The following is a 26,585-nucleotide window of genomic DNA, read 5'->3' as shown; positions in this document are numbered from 1 at the left end:
TAAAGTCAGTTCATTAAAAACCAACAACAAAAATCATGTAAATTGCCAGAATTGGAATCAAAGACCTAACCGACAGCCAACATGTGTTCAAAGGTCAATATGGGGACAAAGAATTTTGGAAAACAGCCATGTAAAGGCCACTAAAACCATTTAAATAGAAGAAGTGTGGGCATCTAGGAAATGAACTGGAGAAACCAGAGTCTGTAGGACCAGGGCCTTCATTGAAGGAACCTGCAGGCCAGTGAAGACCCGCCAAGATGAATGGGAGTTTGCAGGCCTGAGTGACAGGAGGAATGGTGAAGGGAAGATGAGCCAAAATGGAAATTTTATTATGCATTAAGGAAACCCTGTAACTGTGTTCCTCATTTCTTTGTTGAAGTTGAATATTTCCAGTGTGATACCAGAGTCCTGACAATATTTTATGCTTCATTGATTTGTGACCTATGACCAGTTTGTTTCTTTGATTGGTTGATTGATTGATTGATTAAAACCATTAAAATGCGGATAATATTTTTGGATTGCAGTGGTATAGGCAACATGATATTCATGGTTTTTCTAAGCATTTTGACTTTTTCAGATAAAAGCATATTCTGACCACCTAATATTACAGTGGGAAAAAAGACCCATAGAATCTGAAAAAGACAGTTCAGAATAAGCATGTAACAATAGGTTAAACAGTCCATGGTTCATATCACTACCTACATCTTATCACTTTCGGGGAGTCCTGGCTTATATTAGCTATCCATGAGTAAGTCAAGTTTATTGACTACATAAAGACGAATAATTACAAAAAAAGTTAAGCTGATGTCACCTAAAGTATGCAGATGTGTAAAAACTATCAGACTAAGCATTTAAAGGTGCAGTGTGATGAGTCCCTTAGTGTAACTTGAAGTTACATGCACACTCAGATCAACCTCTGGATGAAGGACCTTCATCTCCCGGCAGAAGCAGTGCTGGCCAGGGTGTTGCTTTAATAATGCATGGCTGTTGTTCATATTTACTAGCCAGCTAATCAGAGCTGTAGAGAACCAGGCCACGATTACATTGTTACAAGGTAGACATCGTTTTACAGTTAACTTCATTATGACTGGAATGGAATCATACAGCATTACCTCTTTTCATTTCTCACTGCCAAGCTTTAAAATCTATACTAATAAAGGGAGAAACCAAGATGGCGGCATAGGTAAACACCTAAACTGCTGCCTCGCACAACAATTTCAAAACTACAACTAAAAGACAGAACGGACACCATCCAGAACCACAGGAAAGCTGGCTGAGTGAAAATTCTACAACTAGAAGGAAAGAGAAAAGCTCACAGAGAATTGGAGGTACAGCAAAGGGGCTTTGTGCGCGCAGAGAGGAAGGGCGGCTGAGAGCCTGGCTGACTTTCTCTGGCAGAAGGGGGAAGGAAGCCTCCGACCGCACTGAACCCCAGTTCTGACTGCACTGAACCCCAGTTCCGGGCGAACCCCTGGGGACCCACGCTCTTACGGGGGGAGTCTGGACTCTCGGGCGGAGACTCGAGCTGGGAAAGGCAGAAGTCTGAAGGCGCACGCGGGCCAGTGCGCACAAAGGCTGCGGAGGTTGCCACAGGCTTTCCCTAGTGGAAGGGAGTCAGAGGCTCCTGACGGCACTGAGCCCCAGTTCTGACTGCAGTGAACCCCAGTTCCAGGCGAGCCCCTGGGGACCCACGCTCTTGTGGGGGGAGTCTGGACTCTCAGGCGGAGACTCGAGCTGGGGAAGGTGGAGGACTGAAAGCGCACATGCGCGCAAGGGCAAGGCTGACAGGAAGCCAAGACTGAGACTCCACCCCATCCAAGCTGAGCACAGAGCCTATTGCGATTTGGCAAGTCTAATCCTATAAGGCTGTCTCCAGCACCGAACTTCTCCCAGCATAGACACAGCTGATCCTTACAGCCAACTGGCCCGGAGGTCAATTCTTCCCAGTGATACCAACAACAATAAAGACTTAATTACAACAAGGCTGTACACACAGTCCACAAAGGGGTGCACCAAGAGTGTCCACCTCAGGTTAACTGGGGAAGCAGACCCACTGGGCCATATTGGAAACCTAGCACAAATATCTACCTTACCAACTCAGGGAAGCAGTGAAAATGCGGGGTCAAAGAATCAGATCACAAACGAAAGAAATGGAGGAAAACAAACGACTGGATATAGAATTCAAAACCACGGTTATAAGGCTTTTTAAGAATATCCTAGAAAAGGCCGATAAATATAACGAGACCCTCGAAGATATGAAAAAGGACCAACTAGAAATTAAACATACACTGACTGAAATAAAAAATATTATACAGAGACCCAGAAACAGAATAGAGGAACACAAGAATCAAGTCAAAGAATTGAAATACAAAGAAGCAAAAAACACTCAACCGAAAAAGCAAAAAGCAAAAAAAAAAAATTCAAAAAGTTGAAGATAATGTAAGAAGACTCTGGGACAACTTTAAGCGTACCAACATCAGAATTATGGGGGTGCCAGAAGAAGAGAGAGAGCAAGATACTGAAAACCTATTTGAAGAAATAATGACCGAAAACTTCCCCACCTGGTGAAAGAAATAGACTTACAAGTCCAGGAAGCCCACAGAACCCCAAACAAAAGGAATCCAAAGAGGACCACACGAAGACACATCATAATTAAAATGCCAAGAGCAAAAGACAAAGAGAGAATATTAAAAGCAGCAAGAGAAAAACAGTTAATTACCTACAAGGGAGCACCCATACGACTGTCAGCTGACTTCTCAACAGAAACTATGCAGGCCAGACGGGAGTGGCAAGAAATTTTCAATGTGATGAATAGCAAGAACCTACAACCAAGATTACTCTACCCAGCAAAGCTATCATTCAGAATTGAAGGGCAGATAAAGAGCTTCACAGATAAGAAAAAGCTGAAGGAGTTCATCACCACCAAACCAGTATTATATGAAATGCTGAAAGGTATTCTTAAAGAAGAGGAAGAAGAAAAAAGTAAAGAGAAAAATTATGAACAACAAATACATATCTATCAACAAGCGAACCTAAAAATCAAGTGAATTAAAAACCTGAGGAACAGAATAATCTGGTGAATATAATAGAATCAGGGGCATAGAAAGGGAGTGGACTGATAATTCTCAGGGGGAAAGGGGTATGGGGGGTTCATGAAGAGAATGGACAAAAATCATACACCTATGGATGAGGACAGTGGGGGGGAGGTAAGGGCAGAAGGTGGGGTGGGAAATGGGTGGAGGGGAGCTATGGGGGGAAAAAGGAGAAATAATTGTAATAATCTAAATAAAGATTTATTTTAAAAAAATCTATACTAATAAAAGGATAATATGCTAATTAGACCAGGTTGACCAGACATCTTCCAGACGTTCAACTTCGTTCCTTACAAAGCCAAGGTGGCGGGGGCCGAGGCAGAGGTGGTTAGGAGCGATTAGGCCCACAGGGGAGGGCAGTTGGGGGCAATCAGGCTGCAGGAGAGGGCAGTTGGGGGCAATCAGGCCAGCAGGGGAGTGGTTAGGTGGTGATCAGGCTGTCAGGCAGAGGTGGTTAGGGGCAATCAGGCAGGCAGGCAGGTGAGCAGTTAGGAGCCAGCAGTCCCGTATTGTGAGAGGGATGTCCAACTGCCAGTTTATGCCCAATCCCACAGGGCCTAAACTGGCAGTCGGACATCCCCTGAGGGGTCCCAGATTGGAGAAGGTGCAGGCAGGGCTGAGAGACACACACACCCCATGCATGAATTTCATGCACCAGGCCTCTAGTAATTACTAGGTACTCTACCTAGTAATAAGTCTACCTTTTATACCTATAAATGACACAGATTTTCATAAGGATACATACATATACTCACCCATACAATTATTATGAGGTATTTTGCAATCTTTACATGAAACATTAAAAAGCCATTGTTTCATGTAAATATCACAAAATAAGTTTTTTACTTGTTTTCTTAACCATGCAATAAAAAATCTGATTCAAATCAGGCATTGGGAAGCCATGTTAAAATCACTGTAAATGTAGATGATCAGCATATACTGTGTTTTGAATTGCTAACTTAAGTGAAATATAATTTTGTGACTTTACATATGGGTGATAATTTGGAAAAGTGAAAAATACCTGATTCCCTATTAAGCAGAGTTTTAAATTGTGATTTAAGTTTGAGCAAAAGGAAGGAATATTTTTAGATCTTACTCTTCCACAATAGTGACATTTAGCATCATCCTCTCCTAGGCCACGCAGTGCAGATTATTTTATGCAAGAAGCTAAGCGGATGAAGCATAAAGCAGATGCAATGGTAAGTCCCTTTTCTTTCCAGATACGTTTTTCCAAATTATGTTTGTACTGCACCTTTATCACTGGGGCAATGTAGCTGGGGTAATTATAAAATCTATTACAAGGATGGCTGAGTCTGTTAAATGGAGAAATGTTTATATAATCAACCACTCATCGCCCAATAAAGTATGACTTCAACCAATAATGTCTGACTGGGAGAAAGCCCTGGAGAAATGAATATTTTATTTTAGTCCTATGTTTTGAATAGTAACTAGAGGTAATGTAGTCAGTGGGTAGCATTTTTTTTCTTTAAAAATAAAATCTAAGTTTGCATTTTTCTGTCATATTAGCCTGGCCAGCCCTTGGCGTGGTCCCAGGATCTAATCCCTTTTCAAAAAGACTGGTGTTCTTCATGTGTATCTGCCGAAATGAATACCTCTCTGAAACTGTACAGCAGAAACTATTATAATGCACATAAGCCTCGAGAGTCACCATGACTTGATGTTTATAAAAAATAATGTTTCTTACTTGGATAATCTCCTGTTTTGGAAAGTTTGAAGCTGATTAGGCATTAGACTTTTTTTTTTAAAAAAAAAGTATATGTTTTTTTCTAAAAGCGATCATGTGGTTATTACATCTTGAGGCCTCGGCCAAAGGGACTCTTTCCTCAGGGAATGCCGGTTCGGTTCCCCGCCAGCTTGTATAACTGAGGCTGGGGAGCTGGAGATGGCAAAGGCATTTCAAGTAATATGACCTTATCGTATTATTGCAGTGCTGAAGATGTCCAAACCATAACAGCACTCCTCTCCCACTGCTACCGATGTTGCCCATCAAATATTTACTTGTATGACGATCACTGGCTAGGTTCACAGTGCCTTGTCAGAAAGTAGAGAAGGTGCAGTTCTTACCCTCATGCTCCCACAGGCTGATGAAGGCTTCTGGTCACCTGAGAAGCTGAGGCATGCTGTTAGAGAAGAGCAGCGAACTTTAAAGCAGAATGAAAAGTTCTGCCTGAATCAACAGGGTTACTAGGATTCTTCACTCAGTGTCACCCTGTTCAACCCAACACAGCTTCAGCCAGCAGGCCTGTGTTCCTACCGGCCTCTAAGCAGACCTTGCTCATGCCAGTCAGTAGGCTGTGTACTTGCAGAACCTCACACTCACACGCTCACAGCTCGCACATACTTATACACTCACTCTCACGCACATTCACACTTTCAGCATGCTCCCCAAATCCTTTCCTTCCCACTGTCATTTTCAGGTCTCCCCAAGGCCTCCCACCTCTGCAGCCCCTTCACCTGCTCCCTCCTCCATCTCATGTGCATTGGACTCATTGCTCTGCATTTCAAGTCACTCACAGGCTGCCTTGCACTGTGAACTGTCTTGTGGGTGCACATTTTTTCTCTCTAATTGTATTGTATGTTCTTGGAAGGAACTTGTGTGTATCAAGTGCACATGGGAAAGAATTGGGTGCTTCAGGAAATACTTACTGAATGAAATGGCTTCTTTAATCTGAAAGTGTTGCCAAGAAATATTGCTCAATAGCCTATTAGGGTTATAAGCTGTTTAAAAATTTGATTTGCTAATGAGGTAGTATTTTGCTCTGCATTTCTGTTTTCTAAGGCATCATTATCAATGAGAATTTTTTTAGAGGCAACACTTATATTAGTAATTAGAGTATTTGTGTAATTCTGTTTTGATTCACAAATGAATACTGGAGAGATTATGCAATTCAAACTTAAAATATGTAATTATCTACAGAGAGTAGCAAAGTATGGAACCAGGAACTTGATGTGTAAATTTATATTTAATAGAACCTAAGAATATAAAGCTCATTCTTGCTATTGTGGGGAAAGATTAACGTCAACTTAGACCAGTGGTCGGCAAACTCATTAGTCAACAGAGCCAAATATCAACAGTACAATGATTGAAATTTCTTTTGAGAGCCAAATTTTTTAAATTTAAACTTCTTCTAACGCCAATTCTTCAAAATAGACTCACCCAGGCCATGGTATTTTGTGGAAGAGCCACACTCAAGGGGCCAAAGAGCCGCATGTGGCTCACTAGCCGCGGTTTGCCGACCACTGACTTAGACATCCTCCTATAATCCAAAAAATACTCTTTATTAAATATCAACTCTGTATCCCATTTTAGCTAAGCTGAAATATTGCCTTGAGTTTTATCTCCTCTCCTCACTCTCATCCCTGACTGAGGTCCTGACTATTAAAGAAATAACTACACACACACACACAATAGGAGGAAGGCATGGAAAAGGAAATGTCACAGAATGTAAAATACAAAAGCACAGGTTTATGCTGTAAATCATCAAAGTTGAAGTATACAAAAAAGAGTATGAAAATTCTTATATGGAATTACACCTACCAGCTTCGCTGTGTATTTAGCATAGAATGGAGGAACAAGGAATGAAGCTGCCACACCCCTAGGGGTTGAAAGAGGAACGACCATGAAGTTCTGAGCAGTTCCGATTGGCAGTTACATGGATTTGGTACAATTCTATCTGTAACCATTCACTCATTTACCCTAAAATAGTGGCAATTTATGAAAATAACTGGAGGAGGAAGTGCCCCATTTTTTTTCTCTCTCAGTTCCATTCACAGGATTTTAGAACTCAAAAGTTGGATTTCTCAAATGAGGTGTATGGACTGTGTGACAATAATGTTTAAAACCTGCGCTTAGGGGAGACACTGTGTTAACTCTGTTGAACAGGTGGAAAAGTTTGGAAAGGCTTTGAACTATGCCGAAGCAGCCTTGTCATTCATTGAGTGTGGAAATGCAATGGAACAGGGCCCAATGGAATCCAAATCTCCATACACAATGTATTCAGAAACAGTGGAACTCATCAGGTAAGTGCTGTGTTTTCTCGCTGGGCGGGTGGGGTCAGGGAGTGAGGACTATGTGTGAGTACTCTGAATACAGAGAAGAATGTCAGCCTGCAGTATCAGCTACCAAGAACCTTTGTTCATCTCTGAAAGTAAGAATGTAAGATTTTGCATCCCCTGCTTCCTTTGCCTTCATTATGAGTCAGGCAGGGTGGCTCCTATAACCCCTTATTTCTGTAGGAAGGAAGCTGAGTCTGGGTGAGGTATGAATGCATAGTTCACCCAGTTAGGAAGTAGCAAATTTTTAACTCACTTCACTTCTATGCTGCTTTTTTAAAAATCTGATTCATGTTAGTGTAATCTCAATTCTAACTCCATCAATAATGATTCTGAAGTATTTAATGAAAAGAGAGCAGATTCAGGGGGTTTTAGGGAAGGAAATGTATCCTATGACTTAATATCTCAGAGTGTCCTGGCGTTCTCCTAGTGTAAGAGTTAGATGTGCGCATCATTCCCCAACCTGGGTTAAAACATGTCATGTGAGCAGAAACAAAGTTTCTGATGGGGGCACAAGAAGGGGTGGGTGGAAGACATTTCTTTTCCATGATGGAGACCTGGAAAGGCACATCCTTATCATCTCATTAATGAATCAAAAAGGGAATTTCATCCGTTAACCCTACTGAGAACCTTTGTCATATGATTTATGTTTTTAGCCAGTTCAACTTCTTTGGATAATGTCTAATACCCTTTATGTAAAATAATTCTTCCCAAAACTAACAGAAATAAAAATATCACTGGATGGGCTCAGTAGTACAGTGGCGATGACAGAGGATAGAATCAACAGAAAATAGCATTTACCCAATGTAAGTAACAGAGAGAAAATAGGCTGGAAAAAAATGTATAGAGCCTCAAACACAATGACAGAAGATCCACGTATGTATCGTTGGAGTCCCAGAAGGAAAGGAAGACAGCAAGACTGAAGAGTATTTGAAGATGTAATAGATGAAACTTGCCAAATTTGGCAAAAGATATAAACGTACAAGCTCAAGAAGCTGAGAAAAACCCAATTAGGATAAACTCTAAGAAATGCATATGAAGACACATCATAACTACGAAATGCATATGAAGACACATCATAACTACATTTCTGAAAACTAAAAAAAAAAAAAAAGAAAAAGAAATCTTGAAGGCAACCAGAGAGAAATGACATGTTACTGTAGCGGAACACCAATTCAAATGACAGCTGACTTCGCATCTGAAACCGTGGAAGCCAAAAGAGAGTGGCACACCATTTTTTAAGTGCTAAAAGGGAAAAAATCTACCGAACAGTGAATTCTAGATTCAGTGAAACTATTTTTCAGGAATGAAGAGGAAATAAATATATTATCTGACTAAGAAAAACCCAACCTTGCAGATTAGCTAGAGGAAGTCCCTCAAACAGAAAGAAAATGACAAATAAAAAGGAATCTTGGAGCATCAGGAAAGAACAAAGAACAACTGAAGAAGATATGTACAATAAACTATCCTCATGAGTTTTATAAATCATATGTGTTGATTAAAACAAAAAGTTTGCCACTATCTGATACTCAAGACAATGTTATTTAAAAGTGGAGAAAGTAAAGGGACCTAAATAGAAGTAAGGTTTCCATACTTCACCCAAAGTGGAGAATGTTGATACCAGTAAATTGTGATGTCCTATGTGTATATTGTAAAACCCACAGCAGCCACTGTGAAAACTATGCAAAGAGATACACGTGAAAACACTACGGATCTGCATGTTGTACAGATGGTATAATAATAGTATCATTTCTTGAGCAACTTACAGCAAGCTAGCTCATTATGTCAAGAGTTTCCAAATACTATCTCAATTAATTCTTACAACAGTCCTATGTCATTAGCAATAGGATAAGGACATGGATGCATAAGAACATGGAGGTTTAAAGATACTAAGTCATATTAAGAGTGATATCTACACTCTCACAACTAATAATTGTCTGCCGGGATTTGAACCTAGGACTCCCTGACCATTTCACATACTACTTCAGCTCTCTCAAAGAGTCTGCAAGTGACTTGGTATGTTTTTGGAGAGATGGCCAGAATCCCAAGAAATAAATGTGATTAACTATTTAAGTTTTTAAAAGCCACTAGTTACACACCCAGGACACTTACACTACTGTCAAAGTAAACATTGTCACAATGAAAAGGAGGTAAAGCCAGGCATTTATCTAAGTGTAGGAATAAACTTTTTTTTCTGGAGATTGGCCCAGAAGAATTGACTTTGCCTCCATCTTGTCAGCCACTCAGCTGTAAATCAAAATTTGTAAAAATGGATGTGTCACCATATATGTGGAATGCTTGAACTGGTGTCACTCTTAACCATCTGTAGCATTTGAATTTGTATCATCAAAGGGCAGAAAGTAGCTAGATGGTTATAAAAATCATTTTGTTCTAGGCATCACAGTAATATAATGCTACAGGAAAATGAGGCGGCATCAGGTAGCTTTGAAGAAAGAATTATCTGCAAGCACTATGAAAATCTAAGCATTAGGCAGAGAGAACTTCCATCATAGAAGATGTTCTGTTGTTAATAAGAAAGTTATTCTTTAAAATTTTCTTTGGATGGGACCCAAGATGGCCGTGGATAAGTGGAATCTACACTTACCCCTCCCAGAACCAAACTGGAGTTACATCTAAGTTATAGAACAGTCATCCTGAATAACCAAATGGAGACAAGCTGAAGAAAAGTCTTATAACCAAGGATTTACAGCAGCCACATCGAGACTGGTAGGAAGAGTGGGAATGAAAAGGGCTGGCCCCATTCCCATGGGTGGCATCTGAGATCCCAGAGGGATATCTCAGCTACAGAGGTTCCCTCTGAGGAGCATGGGGTCTCAACCCCACACCAGGCTCCCCAGACCAGAGCATCAGAGCTGGGAACAGGTGCCCTCATAACATTGGGCTGTAAAAATCAGCAGGGATTCTATCCACTAGGGAAAGACAGAAGTCTGCTGGAGACACAGGTGCCCTCTTAAAGGGCCAGCACACAAAATCGTGTTCACAGCAACTCATCCTGGGCTCCGGCAGAGTGGACTTGAGTTGTGTGAGGAGAGATTGGGCTTTGTGATTCTGGGGAGAGAGCTAAAGGGACAGCTGTCAGGATCCCTGTGCTGAGTCCCTCTCCCACACCCTAGATGCCATCTTTCTTTTGGCAGAGCACTCCCCTCCTTATGACATGAACCTGGGTAAATGCAATAGCCCCACCCTCCAGAATCCCTGTCTCCGACCCTGTGGAGCTCACACCCTGCTGAGGAGTCAGATGCCTGGACAAGAGTATAGAGATCCAGGCAGACTCAGGTGTCAGTGACTGAGTTGTGTGGCACTGGAGTGGGGCCACTCCTTCCTTCTTCCCCGACACCTGACCAGCATTCCCTCACATGGGAGATCCACTAGTCCCACCTTCCCATCTCTCAGAAGCCCTACCCTGCTGAGCTCCTGGCAGAATCTGGGACATACTGAGTTGTGTGGCTCTAGGACAGGGTTTTCTCTTATGCCTGACCAGTGCAGAGCCCTCCCTTCACATGGTCAAACCGTGGTCACTTTGGGCCTGATAAACCCTGCTGGCCTCACCCTGAAAGTTTTCTAAGACCCTGCTTTACCACAAAAGGTCTGTAGTTACCCAGCGGGTGGCAGCTAGACTTGATATACCCTAGGACTTTTGCTAAGTGGCCACAGACCCAGCACTGGCACTATGATTGAACGTGTTATCCATCTAGTGAACACCATTCATTCCTGGTGACTCATTGAGAACCTACCTATTAAACTCAAGTACCATCAGAGGCTCTTTCAGTGACTGAGCCTAACAGGCTGCCAGCAGGTGGAGGCAGGCAAAGGTGGATATCAGGGTGCCTTGGGCCTTTTGCTGACCTAACACTGGACTCGGTGCTGGTGCAAGCCAGCCTTGATGTATAGCTTGGTCCTTTGCACACGTACCAAGGTACAGCAGAGGCAGCCAGAAACTATGGATCCCCTTGTAGCTCCAAACAGGTTGCCCAGGATCAGTCATAGGCAGTGTTTGATATTAACCTGCACCAGTCCCTCCCAAGAGACCCCAGAACCAACACATCCAATGGCCAGCTTCAGACAACATCAGAGCAGGATCCTGATAGCTTTGCACGTGGCATAGCCAAAGTGAGATCTCTGCAGGCACCAGACCCTGCTGAGGCAAATTCTACTTAGTGTGGTCAGTACCTGCACAGCAGCTAGTACACACTGACTGAACCTCACAGTCAAACAGCCTGAGAGTCAAACCCATGCACAAATGGGCCAATAGCAAACTCATGACAATTACAATAGGAGGGCTCACATAACCCACACAAAGGACATTCCTGGAATACCCAGCTCAGGTGATTAAGGAGATTGCACCACTGGATCCCACAGGACACCTACTACATAAGGCCAGCATACCAAGGTTGGGAGACATAGGAAATATACCTAATACATAGAAAAAAATACAAATAGGCAGCCAAAAAGGGGAGACAAAAGCCCTAAATGAAAGAACAGGAGAAATCTCTAGGGGAAAAAAAAGAGATAAATGAAATGGAGGCAAGTAATTTATAAGATACAGAATTTTTAAAAATGTTTTAAGGATGGTCGAGGAACGTAATAAGAAGTACAACAAGGTGAAAAGGGACATAGAAATCATAAAAAAGATCCAGTCAGAAATGAATACAATATTTGAAATGAAGAATACACTAGAAGGAATAAACAGTAGGTTGGATGAAGCAGAGGATCGAATCAGTGATTTAGAAGACAAAGTAGCAGAAAGCATCCAATCAGAGCAGCAAAAAGAAAAAAAAATGTTTTTAATGTGGATAGTTTAAGGGACCTTTGGGACAACATGAAGCGTAACAACATCTGCATCATAGGGGTACCAGAAGGAAAAGAGAGAGAGCAAAGAATTGAGAACCTAGTTGAAGAAATAATGACTGAAAACTTCCCTAACTTGGTGAAGGCAAAAGATACACTAGTCCAGGAAGCACAAAAAATCCCAAACAAGACGAATCCAAAGAGGCCCATACCAGAACACATCATAATTAAAATGGCAAAGGTTAGTCCTGGCTGGGTGGCTCAGTTAGTTGGAACATCATCCCATGTACTTAAAGGTTACCAGTTTGATTCCTGTTCAAGGCACATACCTTAGGTTTCGGGTTTGATCCCCAATCAGGGTGTGTGCTGGAGGCAGCTAATCAATGTTTCTCTTTTTTTCTACACTTCCTCTTTCTCTAAAATTAATAAAAATATATCCTTGAGCCCTAACCGGTTTGGCTCAGTGGATAGAGTGTCATAGAGTGTCAGGCTGCAGACTGAAGGGTCCCAGGTTTGATTCCGGTCAAGGGCATGTACCTTGGTTGCAGGCACATCCCAAGTAGGGGGTGTGCAGGAGGCAGCTGATTGATGTTTCTCTCTCATCAGTGTTTCTAACTCTCTATTTCTCTTCCTTCCTCTTTGTAAAAATAAATAAATAAAATATATCCTTGAGTGAGGATTTAAAAAATAATAATAAATAAAATAAATGGCCTTGGTTAAACACAAAAAGAGAATCTTAAAAACAACAAGAGAAAGATAGCTACCCATAAGGGAGCTCCCAAAAGACTGAGAGTTGATTTCTCAACAGGAGCATTTCAGGCCAGAAGGGATTGGCATGAAATATTCAAAGTAATGAAAAGCAAGGACCTACAACCAAGGCGACTTTATCCAGCAAGGCTATCATTTATAATTGAAGGAGAAATAAAGAGCTTCCCAGACAAGAAAAGCTAAAAGAGTTCATCACCACCAAACCAGTATTACAAGAAATGTTAAAGGGTCAAAAAAAAAAAAAAAAAAAAAAAAGGAGAAGGATAAAGAGAAACATGGGTATCCTATATAATAAAAGCCTAATATGCTAAGTGTCCAGTCATCGGGTCAGCCATTCAATCAAAGCGTAATATGCTAATGATATGCTAAGGCTGCTCAACAACTCACTGTGACATGCACTGACCACCAGGGGGCAGACAATTGACCAGTCGACCAGTCGCTATGACTTGCACTGACCACCAGGGGGCAGATGCTCCAACCAGTAGGTTAGCTTGCTGTTGGGGTCCAGCCAATCGGGACTGGGCAAGATGGGCCAGACTTGCTCTGGAAGCCCTCCCGCAGCCCCTCCCCAGATGGCCAACCTACCGCGTCTCTCCCCAGCCCCAATCATGTATGGGTGCGGTCCCTCTGCCTGGCCTGCACCCTTTCACAATCCGGGACCCCTCAGGGGCTGTTGGAGAGCCAATTTCAGCCCAGTCCTGCAGGCCAGGCTGAGGGACCCCACTGGTTCACGAATTCATGCACCGGGCCTCTAGTAAAGAATAAAATGGCAAGAAATACATACTTATCAATAATCACTTTAAATGTAAATTACTTAAGTGCTCCAATCAGAAGATATAGGGTAGCTGAATGAATAAGAAAACAAGACCCATATGTATGCTGTGTACAAGAGACCCATCTCAAAGAGACCCCTTTAAAAGTAAAGGGATGGAAAAAGATATTTTGTGCAAATGAAAGTGAAAAAAATCTGGGGTAGCAATACTTATATCTGACAAAATAGACTTAAAAACAAAGGTTATATTAAGAGACAAAGAACAACACTACATAATGATAAAGGGATCATTATCCAACAACAGGATATAACCCTTTTAAACATCCAACATAGGAGCACCTAATTATATAAAGGAAATCTTGATTAACATAAAGCAAGAGAAGGAGAGTAATACAGTCACAGTACAGGATTTTAACATCCCAGTAACATCAATGTTTTCCAGACAGAAAATCAAAAAGGAAACAGGGGCCTTAAATGACACACTAGACCAGATGGATTTAATTGGTACCTTCAGAGCATTTCACCCCAAAGCAGCAGAATATACATTCTTTTCAAGTGCACATAGAACATTTTCTAGTATAGACCACATGTTAGGACACAAAACAAGTGTCAATAAATTTAAGGAGATTGAAATCATAGCAAGAATCTTCTCTGACCATAATGGTATGAAACTAGAAATCAATCTCAAGAAAAAAGCTGAAAAACACACAAAGATATGGAGGCTAAATAGCATATTACTAAACAGTGAATGGGTTAACAATGAGATCAGGGAGAAATCAAAAGATACCTTGAAACAAGTGACAATGAGAACACAACCACCCAAAGCCTATGTGACACAGTGAAAGCAGTCCTAAGAGGGAAATTTATAGCATTATAGGCCTACCTCAAGAAATAAAATAAAGCTCAAATAAATGATCTAACCCCACAACTAAAAGAATTATCATGTGAACAACAAGAAAAGCTCAGAGTACTATTAAGTGGAAGGAAGGAAATAACAAGATCAGAAATAATAAATGGTATAGAGACTAAAAAAAATACAAAGATCCATGAAACTAAGAGCTGGTTCTTTGAAAAGATAAACAATATTTATAGACTCTTAACCAGACTCATCAAGAAAAAGAGAGAGGACCCAAATAAATAAAATCAGAAATGAAAGAGGATAAGTAACAGCTGACACCACAGGAATACAAAGGATTGTAAGAAAATATTTCAAACAAGTATATGCCAACAAATTTAACAATCTGAATGAAATGGATAAATTTCTAGAAACATAGTCGTCCGAAACTGAATCAGGGGAAAAAAAAAAAAATCTGAATAGACCAATTATAACTAATGAAATGGAAACAGTAATCAAATACCTCCCAACAAACAAAAGTCCTGGACAGAATGGCTTCACAGTTGAATTTTACTAAACATTCAAAGAACTAACATCTATCCTTCTCAAACTACCCCAAATATTTCAAAAGGAGGAAAGACTCCCAAGCTCATTTTCTGAGTCTAGCATTTTCCTAATTTCAAAACCAAATAAGGAAACTATAAAGAAAGAAAATTATAGGCTAATATTTATATTGAACATAGATGCTAAAATCCTCAACAAAATATTAGCAAACTGGATCCAGCAATACATTAAGAAGACCATACATCATGATCAAATGATATTTCCTCTGGGGATGCAAGATTGGTACAATATGCACAAACCAATAAACGTGATACACCACATAAACAAAATGAAGGATAAAAATCACATAATCATATAAATAGATACAGAAAAAGCATTGAACAAAATCCAGCAAAAATTTATGATAAAAACTCTCATCAAAGTGGGAATAGAGATTCTGGGAGAGGGAATAATGGCGGCGGAATAGACAGACGTGTTCCGAGCCTTGTCCCGGAGCAGAAAGAAAGAACAGCTGAGGGACGCACAAGGAGTGTTTGTTGGCTGGTTGGGAGACAGCTGAATTCCAGAAGGAGGTGGGGGACTGCTGAACGGGGTTCCCCTGACCTGGCAGCACCAACTGCGGCTGGGTCCCCTCCCGGAGCTGCGGGCTTGGACGCGGAGTCTGCGCCATCTTGATCCGGAAAGTGGAGCTTATCTGAAGCCTGAGAATCCACAACTGCGGCACCCCAGGAACAGCTGCGAGCCCCAGAACAACGCTCCCCAACTGGCGCAAGCACACGGGTTCAGAGGAGCTCTACACTCCACCACGGAAAGGTCAGATTTCGCCTGGGATAAGGTGAGGTCTCTGGTCCCGGCGGGAGAGAGGAACGCGCGTTTTGCGGGAGCTGGAGGACCAGGGAAGTCTGTGCCTAGAAAAATCCGTGGCTGTAGGGGCTGGCGTGATCTGTGATTGTGGAAAGGGGTCCTCAGAGCTGCTAAGAGAAGGGCACTCTAAAAAGCAACCCATTTTGATCTGAAGTGCAGGGACACCCTAAGAATTTCAGGCTGTCCAGACTTACGCGCAGCCCGTGCGCTCCCTTTGTGCCTGGGTTTACTCGCAGTCCTGGAGTTCGCACACTTGGGCTTTTTCCTCTTCAAATCCTTGCTTCTGATTACTAAGCCCAATACATAGGATCACCCAGTTGGGGACACCCTGGGAGACTGCAGGGGAAAGTTGTTTTTCTGGAACCTGGGGATCGGAGCGGGGAGTGACCATCAGAGAGTCAGCTCTGAGGCAGACCACGCCCACAGGCCGGTGGCAGTGCCACAGGGAAAGAAGGCTCTAACACTGCCTAGAGAGGCCATAGATAGACCCGGAAGTCAATCCAGAAACACTGCCACCCAGGGGCTGAATCACAAATTGACTCTTGCGTAATCAAAAATAAAGGAATACGAGAAATTAAGACACACCGCCTGCTTAAAATCAGGACTGGCTTACAACACCGAAGAGCAGTGGATCGCAGGGAACTGCAATACTGTCTGGACTGAGAAACAGGCGTGCCAAACAGAAAAACAGAGGAAGTGAATGACCTTCACTACTTCACATTTTATTTTTACCTTTTATTTTTTTATTTTTTTATTTTTTTTATTTTCATTTTTTGCATCCTTTAATCAAGAAACTTTTTTTTCTTTTTTCATCACTTGATTTTACCTTTTTAATGATTACATTTTTATTTTCAATCCGTATTATTACTACTGCTATTTTATCTTTTTTTTTTTAAAGTGTCATTTTATTTTCTCTTCATTTTATTTTGGGATTAGGGTTCTACATTCTATTTTTTATCTTTCCTTTAGCATCGTTTTACTCTATCTCAACTCTACCTTTAGGCCATCACTCTCTTCCTAACCTCCCCCTTTTCAGTGTCCTGTTTGTCTTACCCTTTTACTGCTTTAGATTTTCCCTATTCTTTCTGTTTACCCCTTGTTAAAATTTCACCCTACTTACATATCTAATCTCTAATCCCCTGCTCCAAGTCCACATACACCTCTCCCTTCGCTGTCTGAGCTATCCATAAACTTGTCCTTCTCTCTGTCCTTTTGTTGTTGTTTGCTTGAATGTAGATTATATCCAATTTTTATGCTGTTTTTGTGAGATTGTTTTGCTTATTCTTCTTTTGTTTATTTTTTTGTTTGTTTTGTGCTTCAGCTTTCCCTTGCCTCAATCCATATTAGTTGGTGCTGTAGTTTGTATTAATCCCCAGGCACTTGTTGCTGGCATTTGCCGGGATTAGTGATTGTTCTATTGGAGTTTTATCCCCAATATATATAGTCTGTTCCCCTTTCTCTCTTAGTCACTTTCTTGTCTCTCTTACTTTTTTTTTTCTCTTTACTTTCCCTTTTCCCAATTTCATTTTCACACTCCTTTTTTCTTTTTTTCTTTCTTTCTTTCTTTTTTCCTCTTCTTCTTTCTCTCCTATCACCTAATTTGCCTTTCTCTGGTGGTCACCTTTATTGGAGGTTATTAATATCGTGAATACATTTCTGTTCAGTGCCTTGTGAGTTGTACCTGGTAGTGCTGTATTTTGTGCCTTTAAATCAACCCAGGAGAGAGAGAACTACATAACCAGACACCCAGAGAAGAGAGACCATGGGGAGACAAAGAAGCAGCCCGCATATGAAAGAAAAGCAGGCATCACCAGAAAAGGAAGTAAACGAAATGGAGGCAAGCAACCTTCCAGAAAAAGAATTCAGAGAAATGGTCATAAGGTGGCTGAAAAGAATGGAAGACAAATTCGACAATATGAGCAAGAACCAAGAGGAAATGAAGAAGAACCAAGAAGAAATGAAAAATGACATCGCTGCTGTAAAGAACTCAATAGAAAGCATCAAGAGTAGACTAGAAGAAGCAGAGGACCGCATCAGTGAGCTAGAAGACAATATGGAAAAAAATACCCAAGAAAAGCAACTTCTAGAAAAAAAAATTAAAAGGCAGGAGGAGAGTCTAAGGGAACATTGGGACAACACGAAACAAAACAACATCCGCATAATAGGGGTTCCAGAAGGAAAGGAAGCTGAGCAAGGAATAGAAAACCTCTTTGAAGAAATAATGACAGAAAATTTCCCAGATATAGGGAAGAAAAAACCCACACAAATCCAAGAAGCTCACAGAGTCCCAAGCAAAATGAACCCCAAAAGACCGACGCCAAGGCACATTATAATTAAATTGGCAAACACCAACGACAAAGTAAGAATCTTAAAAGCAGCAAGAGAGAGACAGAAAGTTACATACAAAGGAACCCCCATCAGACTAGCAACTGATTTCTCAACAGAAACTCATCAGACCAGAAGGGAATGGAAAGAAATATACAAAGTCATGCAAAGGAAGGGGCTGAATCCAAGAATACTGTACCCAGCAAGGCTGTCAATCAAAATTGAAGGTGAAATCAGGAGCTTCACAGACAAAAAAGGACTAAGGGAATTTATTACCACCAAACCAGCAATGCAAGAAATGCTAAAGGGTCTACTGTAAAAAAAAAAGAAAGAAAGAAAGAAACAGGAAGCGAAGAAGTAACACAGGGGTAAAGAATAGGAATGGCGACAAATAAGTACCTATCAATAATAACTTTAAATGTAAATGGATTAAATGCCCCAATCAAAAGACATAGGGTAACAGATTGGATAAGAAAACACGACCCATATATCTGCTGTCTACAAGAAACCCACCTCAGAAAAAAAGACGCACACAGACTGAGGGTGAAGGGATGGAAAAAGGTTTTCCAGGCAAATGGAACTGAAAAAAAAGCTGGGGTAGCAATACTTATTTCTGACAAATTAGATCTCAAACTGAAGGACATAACAAGAGATAAGGAAGGCCATTTCATAATACTAAAGGGAGCAATCCAACAAGAAGAAATAACTCTGGTAAACATATATGCACCCAATACAGGAGCAGCCAAATACATAAAAAAACTCCTGGAGGATATTAAGGGAGACATTGACAGCAATACAATCATAGTAGGAGACTTTAATACCCCACTATCACCATTGGACAAATCCTCTAAACAAAACATCAGCAAAGAAACATCAATCCTAAATGACTCACTAGACCAGATGGAATTAATTGACATCTTCAGAACATTTCACCCCAAAGCCACAGAATATACATTCTTCTCAAGCGCACATGGGTCATTTTCAAAGATAGACCATATGTTGGGACATAGGCAAAGTCTCTTCAAATTCAAGAAGATAGAAATCATATCAAGCATCTTCTCAGACCACAGTGGCATAAAACTGGAAATCCACTACAATAAAAACAACCCAAAGAAATCAAACACATGGAGACTAAACAGCATGCTATTAAACCATGACTGGGTTACCAGAGAGATCAAAGAAGAAATAAAAAACATCATGACAACAAATGACAATGAAAACACTACAATCCAAAATCTATGGGACACAGCGAAAGCAGTCTTGAGAGGGAAGTTCATAGCTCTACAAGCCTACTGCAAAAAACAAGAAACAGGGGTAATAAATTACCTAACCCAACAACTCAAAGAGTTAGAAAAAGAGCAACAAGAAAAGCCCAGTGTAAGCAGAAGGAAGGAAATAATAAAGATCAGAGCACAGATAAACGACATAGAGACCAAAGAAACAATACAAAAGATCAACAAAACCAAGAGCTGGTTCTTTGAAAGAATAAACAAGATTGATGAACCTCTAGCCAGGCTCACCAAGAAGCAAAGGGAGAGGACCCAAATAAACAAGATCAGAAATGAAAGAGGTGAAATAACAACAGATCCCGCCGAAATACAAAGGATTGTTAAAAAATACTACGAACAACTCTATTCCAACAAACTGGACAACCTGGAGGAAATGGACATATTCCTAGAAAAATATAACCTTCCAAAACTCAATCAGGAAGAATCTAAACAGCTCAACATGCCAGTAACTATGGAAGAAATTGAAGCAGTCATCAAAGAGCTTCCGGCAAACAAAAGCCCGGGGCTCAGACGGCTTCACAGGAGAGTTCTACCAAACATTCAAGGAAGAACTAAAACCTATCCTCCTCAGACTATTCCAAAAAATTCAAGAGGAAGGAACACTTCCCAGCTCCTTCTATGAAGCCAGCATCACCCTAATACAAAAACCAGATAAAGACAACACAATGAAGGAGAATTACAGGCCAATATCTCTCATGAATGTAGATGCCAAAATCCTCAATAAAATTCTAGCAAATAGGATCCAGCAGTACATCAGAAAGATCATACACCATGACCAAGTAGGATTTATCCCAGGAATGCAAGGATGGTTCAATATCCGCAAATCAATAAATGTGATACATCACATAAACAAATTGAGAGATAAAAATCACATAGTCATATCAATTGATGCAGAAAAAGCATTTGACAAAATCCAACACCCTTTCTTGATAAAAACTCTCAACAAGGTGGGAATAGAAGGATCATACCTCAACATCATAAAAGCTATATATGATAAACCCACAGCTAACATCATACTCAATGGGCAAAAACTAAAACCATTTCCCCTAAGAACAGGAACAAGACAGGGATGCCCACTCTCACCACTCCTGTTTGACATAGTACTGGAAGTATTAGCCACTGCAATTAGACAAGAAGAAGAAATAAAAGGCATCCAAATTGGAAAAGAAGAAGTAAAGCTGTCCTTATTTGCAGATGACATGATATTGTACATAAAAAACCCGAAAGACTCCATCAAAAAACTAACAGACTTAATAAATGAATTCGGCAATGTAGCAGGATACAAAATTAACACCAAGAAATCTATGGCATTTCTATACACCAACAATGAACTTACAGAAAGAGAGACTAAAAAAGCAATCCCATTTTCCATCGCACCAAAAAAATTAAGATACTTAGGAATAAACCTAACCAAGGAGGTAAAAGACCTATATGCGGAAAACTACAGGACACTGAAAAAAGAGATAGAGGAAGATGTAAACAGATGGAAGAACATACCATGTTCATGGATTGGTAGAATCAACATCATTAAAATGTCCATACTACCCAAAGCAATCTATAGATTCAATGCACTCCCCATTAAAATACCAACGGCGTATTTCACAGACCTAGAAAGAACTCTCCAAAAATTCATCTGGAATAAAAAAAGACCCCGAATAGCCACAGCAATCCTGAGAAAGAAGAATAAAGTAGGAGGGATCTCAATACCAGATTTCAAGCTGTATTACAAAGCCACTGTCCTCAAAACAGCCTGGTACTGGCACAAGAACAGACATATAGATCAATGGAACAGAATAGAGAATCCAGATATCGACCCAAACCAATATGCGCATTTAATATTTGACAAAGGAGGCATGAGCATACAATGGAGTCAAGACAGTCTCTTTAATAAATGGTGTTGGGAAAATTGGACAGATACATGCAAAAAAATGAAACTAGATCACCAACTGACACCATACACAAAAATAAACTCAAAATGGGTACAGGACTTAAATATAAGACGGGAAACCATAAAAATACTAGAGGAATCCACAGGCAGCAAAATCTCAGACATATGCCAAAAGAACTTTTTCAGTGATACTGCCCCTAGGGTAATGGAAGCCAAACAGAAAATAAACAAATGGGACTACATCAAAATAAAAAGCTTTTGCACAGCAAAAGAAACCATCAACAAAACAACAAGAAACCCCACTGTATGGGAGAACATATTTGCAAATGGTATCACTGATAAAGGTTTAATTTCCAACATCTACAGGCAGCTTATACAACTTAATAAAAGGAAGATAAATGATCCAATAAAAAAATGGGCAACGGACCTAAATAGAAGCTTTTCGAAAGAAGACAGAAGGAAGGCCAAGAGACACATGAAAACATGCTCAAAGTCACTAATTATCCGAGAGATGCAAATCAAAACAACAATGCGATACCATCTCACACCTGTCAGAATGGCTATCATCAACAAATCAACAAACGACAAGTGTTGGCGAGGATGCGGAGAAAAAGGAACCCTCGTGCACTGCTGGTGGGAATGCAGACTGGTGCAGCCACTGTGGAGAACAGTATGGAGTTTCCTCAAAAAACTGAAAATGGAACTCCCATTTGACCCAGTAATCCCACTCCTAGGAATATATCCTAAGAAACCAGAAACACCAATCAGAAAGGATATATGCACCCCTATGTTCATAGCAGCACAATTTACAATAGCTAAGATTTGGAAACAGCCTAAATGCCCATCAGCAGATGACTGGATCAGAAAACTATGGTACATCTACACAATGGAATACTATGCTGCCGTAAAAAAGAAGGAATTACTACCATTTGTAGGCACTTGGATGGAATTAGAGAACATTATGCTAAGTGAAATAAGCCAGTCAATGAAAGAAAAATACCACATGATCCCACTCATTTGGGGATAATGAAAAACATTATAAACTGATGAACAAAAAGATAGTTACAGAGGCAGTAAAGCATCAAACAGACTGTCAAATTACAGTGGTAAGGTTAGGGAGAGGTGGGGGAAATAAGAGATCAACTGAAGGACTTATATGCATGTATATAAGAGTAACCAACGGATGCAAAACATTGGGGGGTGAGGGCATATATGGGAGTGGGGTGGGGGTCGGGGGCAATGATAAGATATGTACACATATAATACCTTAATAAAAATTTGAAAAAAAAAAAAAAAACAAAGTGGGAATAGAGTGAATATAACTCAACATAATAAAGGCCATATATAATAAATCTACAGCCAACATCATACTCAATGGGCTGAAACTAAAAGCATTTCCCTTAAGATCTGGAACAAGACAGGGATGTCTGCTTTCACCAACGTTATTCAACATAGTACTGGAAATCCTAGCCACAGCAGTCAGACAATAAGAAGAATTAAAAGGCATCCAAATTGGAAAAGAAAATGTAAAACTGTCGTTATTTGCAAATGACATAATACTGTGTACTGGTATAGAGAACTCTAAAGATAACACCAAAAAAACTACTAGAACTGATAAATGAATTCAGTAAAGTATCAGGATACAAAATAAATGCCTAGAAATCAGTTGCATTTTTATACACCAATAATAAACTATCAGAAAGGGAAACTAAGAAAACAATCCCATTTACAATTGCATCAAAAAAATACCTAGGAATAAATTTAACCAAGGATGTAAAAGACCTGTGCTCAGAAAATTATAAGAAGATACACAGATGAGGATCCATCCAAGATGGCGGCATAGGTAAACACCTAAACTGCTGCCTCGCACAACAATTTCAAAACTACAACTAAAAGACAAAATGTCTATCACCCAGAACCACGGGAAAGCTGGCAGAGTGGAAGTTCTACAACTAGAAGGAAAGAGAAAAGAGCATTGAGACATGCACAAGTGCTGAAAAGCTGAGGTACAAAGGCGCGCGAATCGGGCTGGCAGCGGGCAACTGGGAGCGCTGCTTTTTTCAACCCAAAGGGAGACAAGCTCCCGATTACTCTGAACTCCAGTTTCTGGGGAGACACGGGGGACCCAAACTCCTACGGGGAGAAGCTGGACTGTCTGCCATCGGGTCGGAAAGTGAGGGTGGTTTGCTTGCAGGGCTGCGCGCAGGAATAATTGTTTACTGTGCTGGGGCGCGGGACGCTGGGACGTGGTAGGAGACGCAGAGCTGGCTAACTGGCAGCCATCGCTGTTTGCCACGCCCTAACCTAGTGACGCCCTGAGACACCGCGCCGCACAACCTACAAACCCACCCAAGCTCCAAGCAGCGGCTTTAGCATATGAATCGCCTGCCCTATTGCAGCTTAACCTAGCAAACTTGCAGCCCAGGTCAGATAGCTCCAAAACCTCCAAACCCCAAGCAAAGAGGAGAAAACTGTAGTTCGCGCTGTAGCTCCTGCTGGGTGGCCTCAGACAGTAGCTGAACTGCACCCCATTGGAGATCCAGAAGCCAGTGTACCTAGTGGTCAGTGTGAGACACCAGATTTCAACTCCTCACATCCATAAGTGACACATTCAAGAGGCAGACTCAGTGAGCACCAAAGCCCCACTGAAACAAGTCCTGTACCATAAGCGTGTCTCCAGCGCAGCAGTTCTTCCATTATAGACACAGTGGGTCCTCACAGCCAATTGGCCTGGAGGTCAATTCCTCCCAGTGTACCAACAGCAATCAAGGCTTAACTACACCAAGACTTTGCACTCAGCCCACAAAGGGGTGTACCAAGAGTGTCCACCTCAGGTGATTGGGGAGGCTGAGCTACTGGCCCCTATAGGTCACCTACCACACAAAGCCACTCCATCAAAACAGGGAAGCAGCCAAAATGCGGAGACAAAGAAACATGTCACGAATGAAAGAAATGGAGGAAAGCAAATTACTGGACGACATAGAGTTCAGAACCACATTTATAAGGTTACTCAAGAATCTTCTAAAAACCGCTGAGGAACTTAGTGAGACCTTTAAGGATCTTAATGAGAATGCCAAAAAAAATGGAAAAGTACCAGTCAGAAATTAGGCATATACTGTCTGAAATAAAGAATATACAGAAACTCAACTGTAGATCAACATTCCCCAAGAATCAAACCAAAGATCTGAAATATGAGGAAACAAAAAACACCCAACCAGAAAAAACAAAAAGAAAAAAGAATCCAAAAATACGAAGATAGTGTAAGGAGCCTCTGGGACAACTTTAAGCGTACCAACATCCGAATTTTTGGGGTGCCAGAAGAAGAGAGAGCAAAATATTGAAAACCGATTAGAAGAAATAATGACTGAAAACTTTCCCTACCTGGTGAAAGAAATAGACTTACAAGTTCAGGAAGCACACAGAACCCCATACAAGAGGGATCCAAAGAGGACCACACCAAGACACATCATAATTAAAATGCCAAGGGCAAAAGACAAAGAGAGAATCTTGAAAGCAGCAAGAGAAAAACGGTTAGTTACCTACAAGGGAGTACCCATACGACTGTCAGCTGATTTCTCGGCAGAAACTATGCAGGCCAGAAGGGAGTGGCAAGCAATATTCAAAGTGATGAACAGCAAGAACCTACAACCAAGATTACTCTACCCAGCAAAGCTATCATTCAGAGTTGAAGGTCAGATAAAGAGCTTCACAGACAAGAAAAAGCTAAAGGAGTTCATCACCACCAAACCAGGATTACATGAAATGCTGAAGGGTATTCTTTAAGAAGAGGAAGAAGAAGAAAAAGGTAAAGATAAAAATTATGAACAACAAAATGACATCAAATACATACCTACCAACAAGTGAATCTAAAAATCAAGTGAATAAAAAATCTGAAGAACAGAATGGACTGGTGAATCTAATAGAATCAGGGACATAGAAAGGGAGTGGACTGACAATTCTCAGGGGGAAGCGGGTGTGAGGGGTGCGGGAAGAGACTGGACAAAAAGCTTACACCTATGGATGAAGACAGTGGTGGGAGGTAAGGGCATGGAGTTGGGTGGGGAATCAGGTGGAGGAGAGCTATGGGGGGGAACAAAGAGGAACACCTGTAATAATCTGAACAATAAAGATTTATTTTTTAAAAAAGAAGATACAAATAAGCTGAAATGTACACCATGTTCATGGATAGGAAAAATTAACATCATTAAAATGTCCATACTACCTAATGCAATCTACAGAGTCAATGCAATTTTTATCAAGATACCAATGGTATATTTCATAGAACTAGAACAAATATTCCAATAATTTATATGGAATCACAAAAGACCTGAATAGCAATCTTGAGAAAGAAGAACAATGTTGGAGAAAGCACACTATCTGATATCAAACTATAGTATAAGGCCATAGTAATCAAATTAGCATGGTACTGGCATAAGAACAGACATATAGATCATAGGAAAAGAGTAGAGCCCAGAAGTAAACCCACATCTTAATGGTCAATTAATATTTGACAAAAGAAGAAGGAACATACACTGGGGTAAAGATAGTCTATTCAATAAATGGTGTTGGGAAAATTGAATAGATACATGCAATAAAATGAAACTAGGCCACCTTCTTACACCATACACAAGAATAAATGCAAAATGGAGTAAAGACTTAAATGTAAGACTTGAAACCATAAAAGTCCTAGAAGAAAATATAGGCAGTAAAATGTTGGACGTTTCTCATAGCAATATATTTTCTGACATATCTCCTCAGTTAAGGGAAACAAAAGATTAAGTAAACAAATGGGACTACTTCAAACTAAAAAGTTTTAGTGCAGCAAAAGGAACCATCCACAAAATGAAAAGACAACCTACTGAATAGGAGAACATATTCATCAATGATACATCTGAGAAGGAACTAATTTCCAAAATTTATAAAGAACTCAGACAACTCAACACTAAAAAAACGACCAGTCCAATTAAACAATGGCCAAAGGATCAGAATAAACACTTCTCCAAAAAGGACATACAGACGGCCAATAGACATATGAAAATATGTTCAACGTCACTAATCATCAGAGAGATGCAAATTAAAACCACAATGAGATGTGACCTCACTCCTGTCAGAAAGGCTATCACCATTAAATCAACAAACAAGTATTGTATAAGATGTGGAGAAAAGGGAACCCTTGTTCACTGCTGGTGGGAACGCAGATTGGTGCAGCCACTATGGAAAGCAGTATGGAGTTTTCTCCAAAAAAATTACAACTGGAACTGCCTTGTGACCCAGCAATCCCACTTCTGGGAATATATTCAAAGAA

General features: G+C 40.6%; 1 protein-coding gene across 7 annotated transcripts in view; it reads left to right on the top strand.

Annotated features, from left to right (window-relative positions):
* The window catches only part of AFF3 (ALF transcription elongation factor 3), a 559,583-nt gene that overhangs the window by 521,322 nt on the left and 11,676 nt on the right, over positions 1-26,585 (top strand). For all 7 annotated transcript variants that reach the window (XM_080683054.1, XM_080683052.1, XM_080683058.1 and 4 more), the window contains 2 exons: positions 4,228-4,291; positions 6,997-7,133. In XM_080683054.1, the coding sequence (XP_080539180.1) occupies positions 4,228-4,291; positions 6,997-7,133 (201 nt within the window). The remainder of the gene's footprint in view (positions 1-4,227; positions 4,292-6,996; positions 7,134-26,585) is intronic.

This window comes from Plecotus auritus (assembly GCF_963455305.1).
Source record: "Plecotus auritus genome assembly, chromosome: 8".
In the NCBI taxonomy this organism is placed as follows: Eukaryota; Metazoa; Chordata; class Mammalia; order Chiroptera; family Vespertilionidae; genus Plecotus; species Plecotus auritus.
This window is presented reverse-complemented; position numbering and strand designations above follow the sequence as displayed.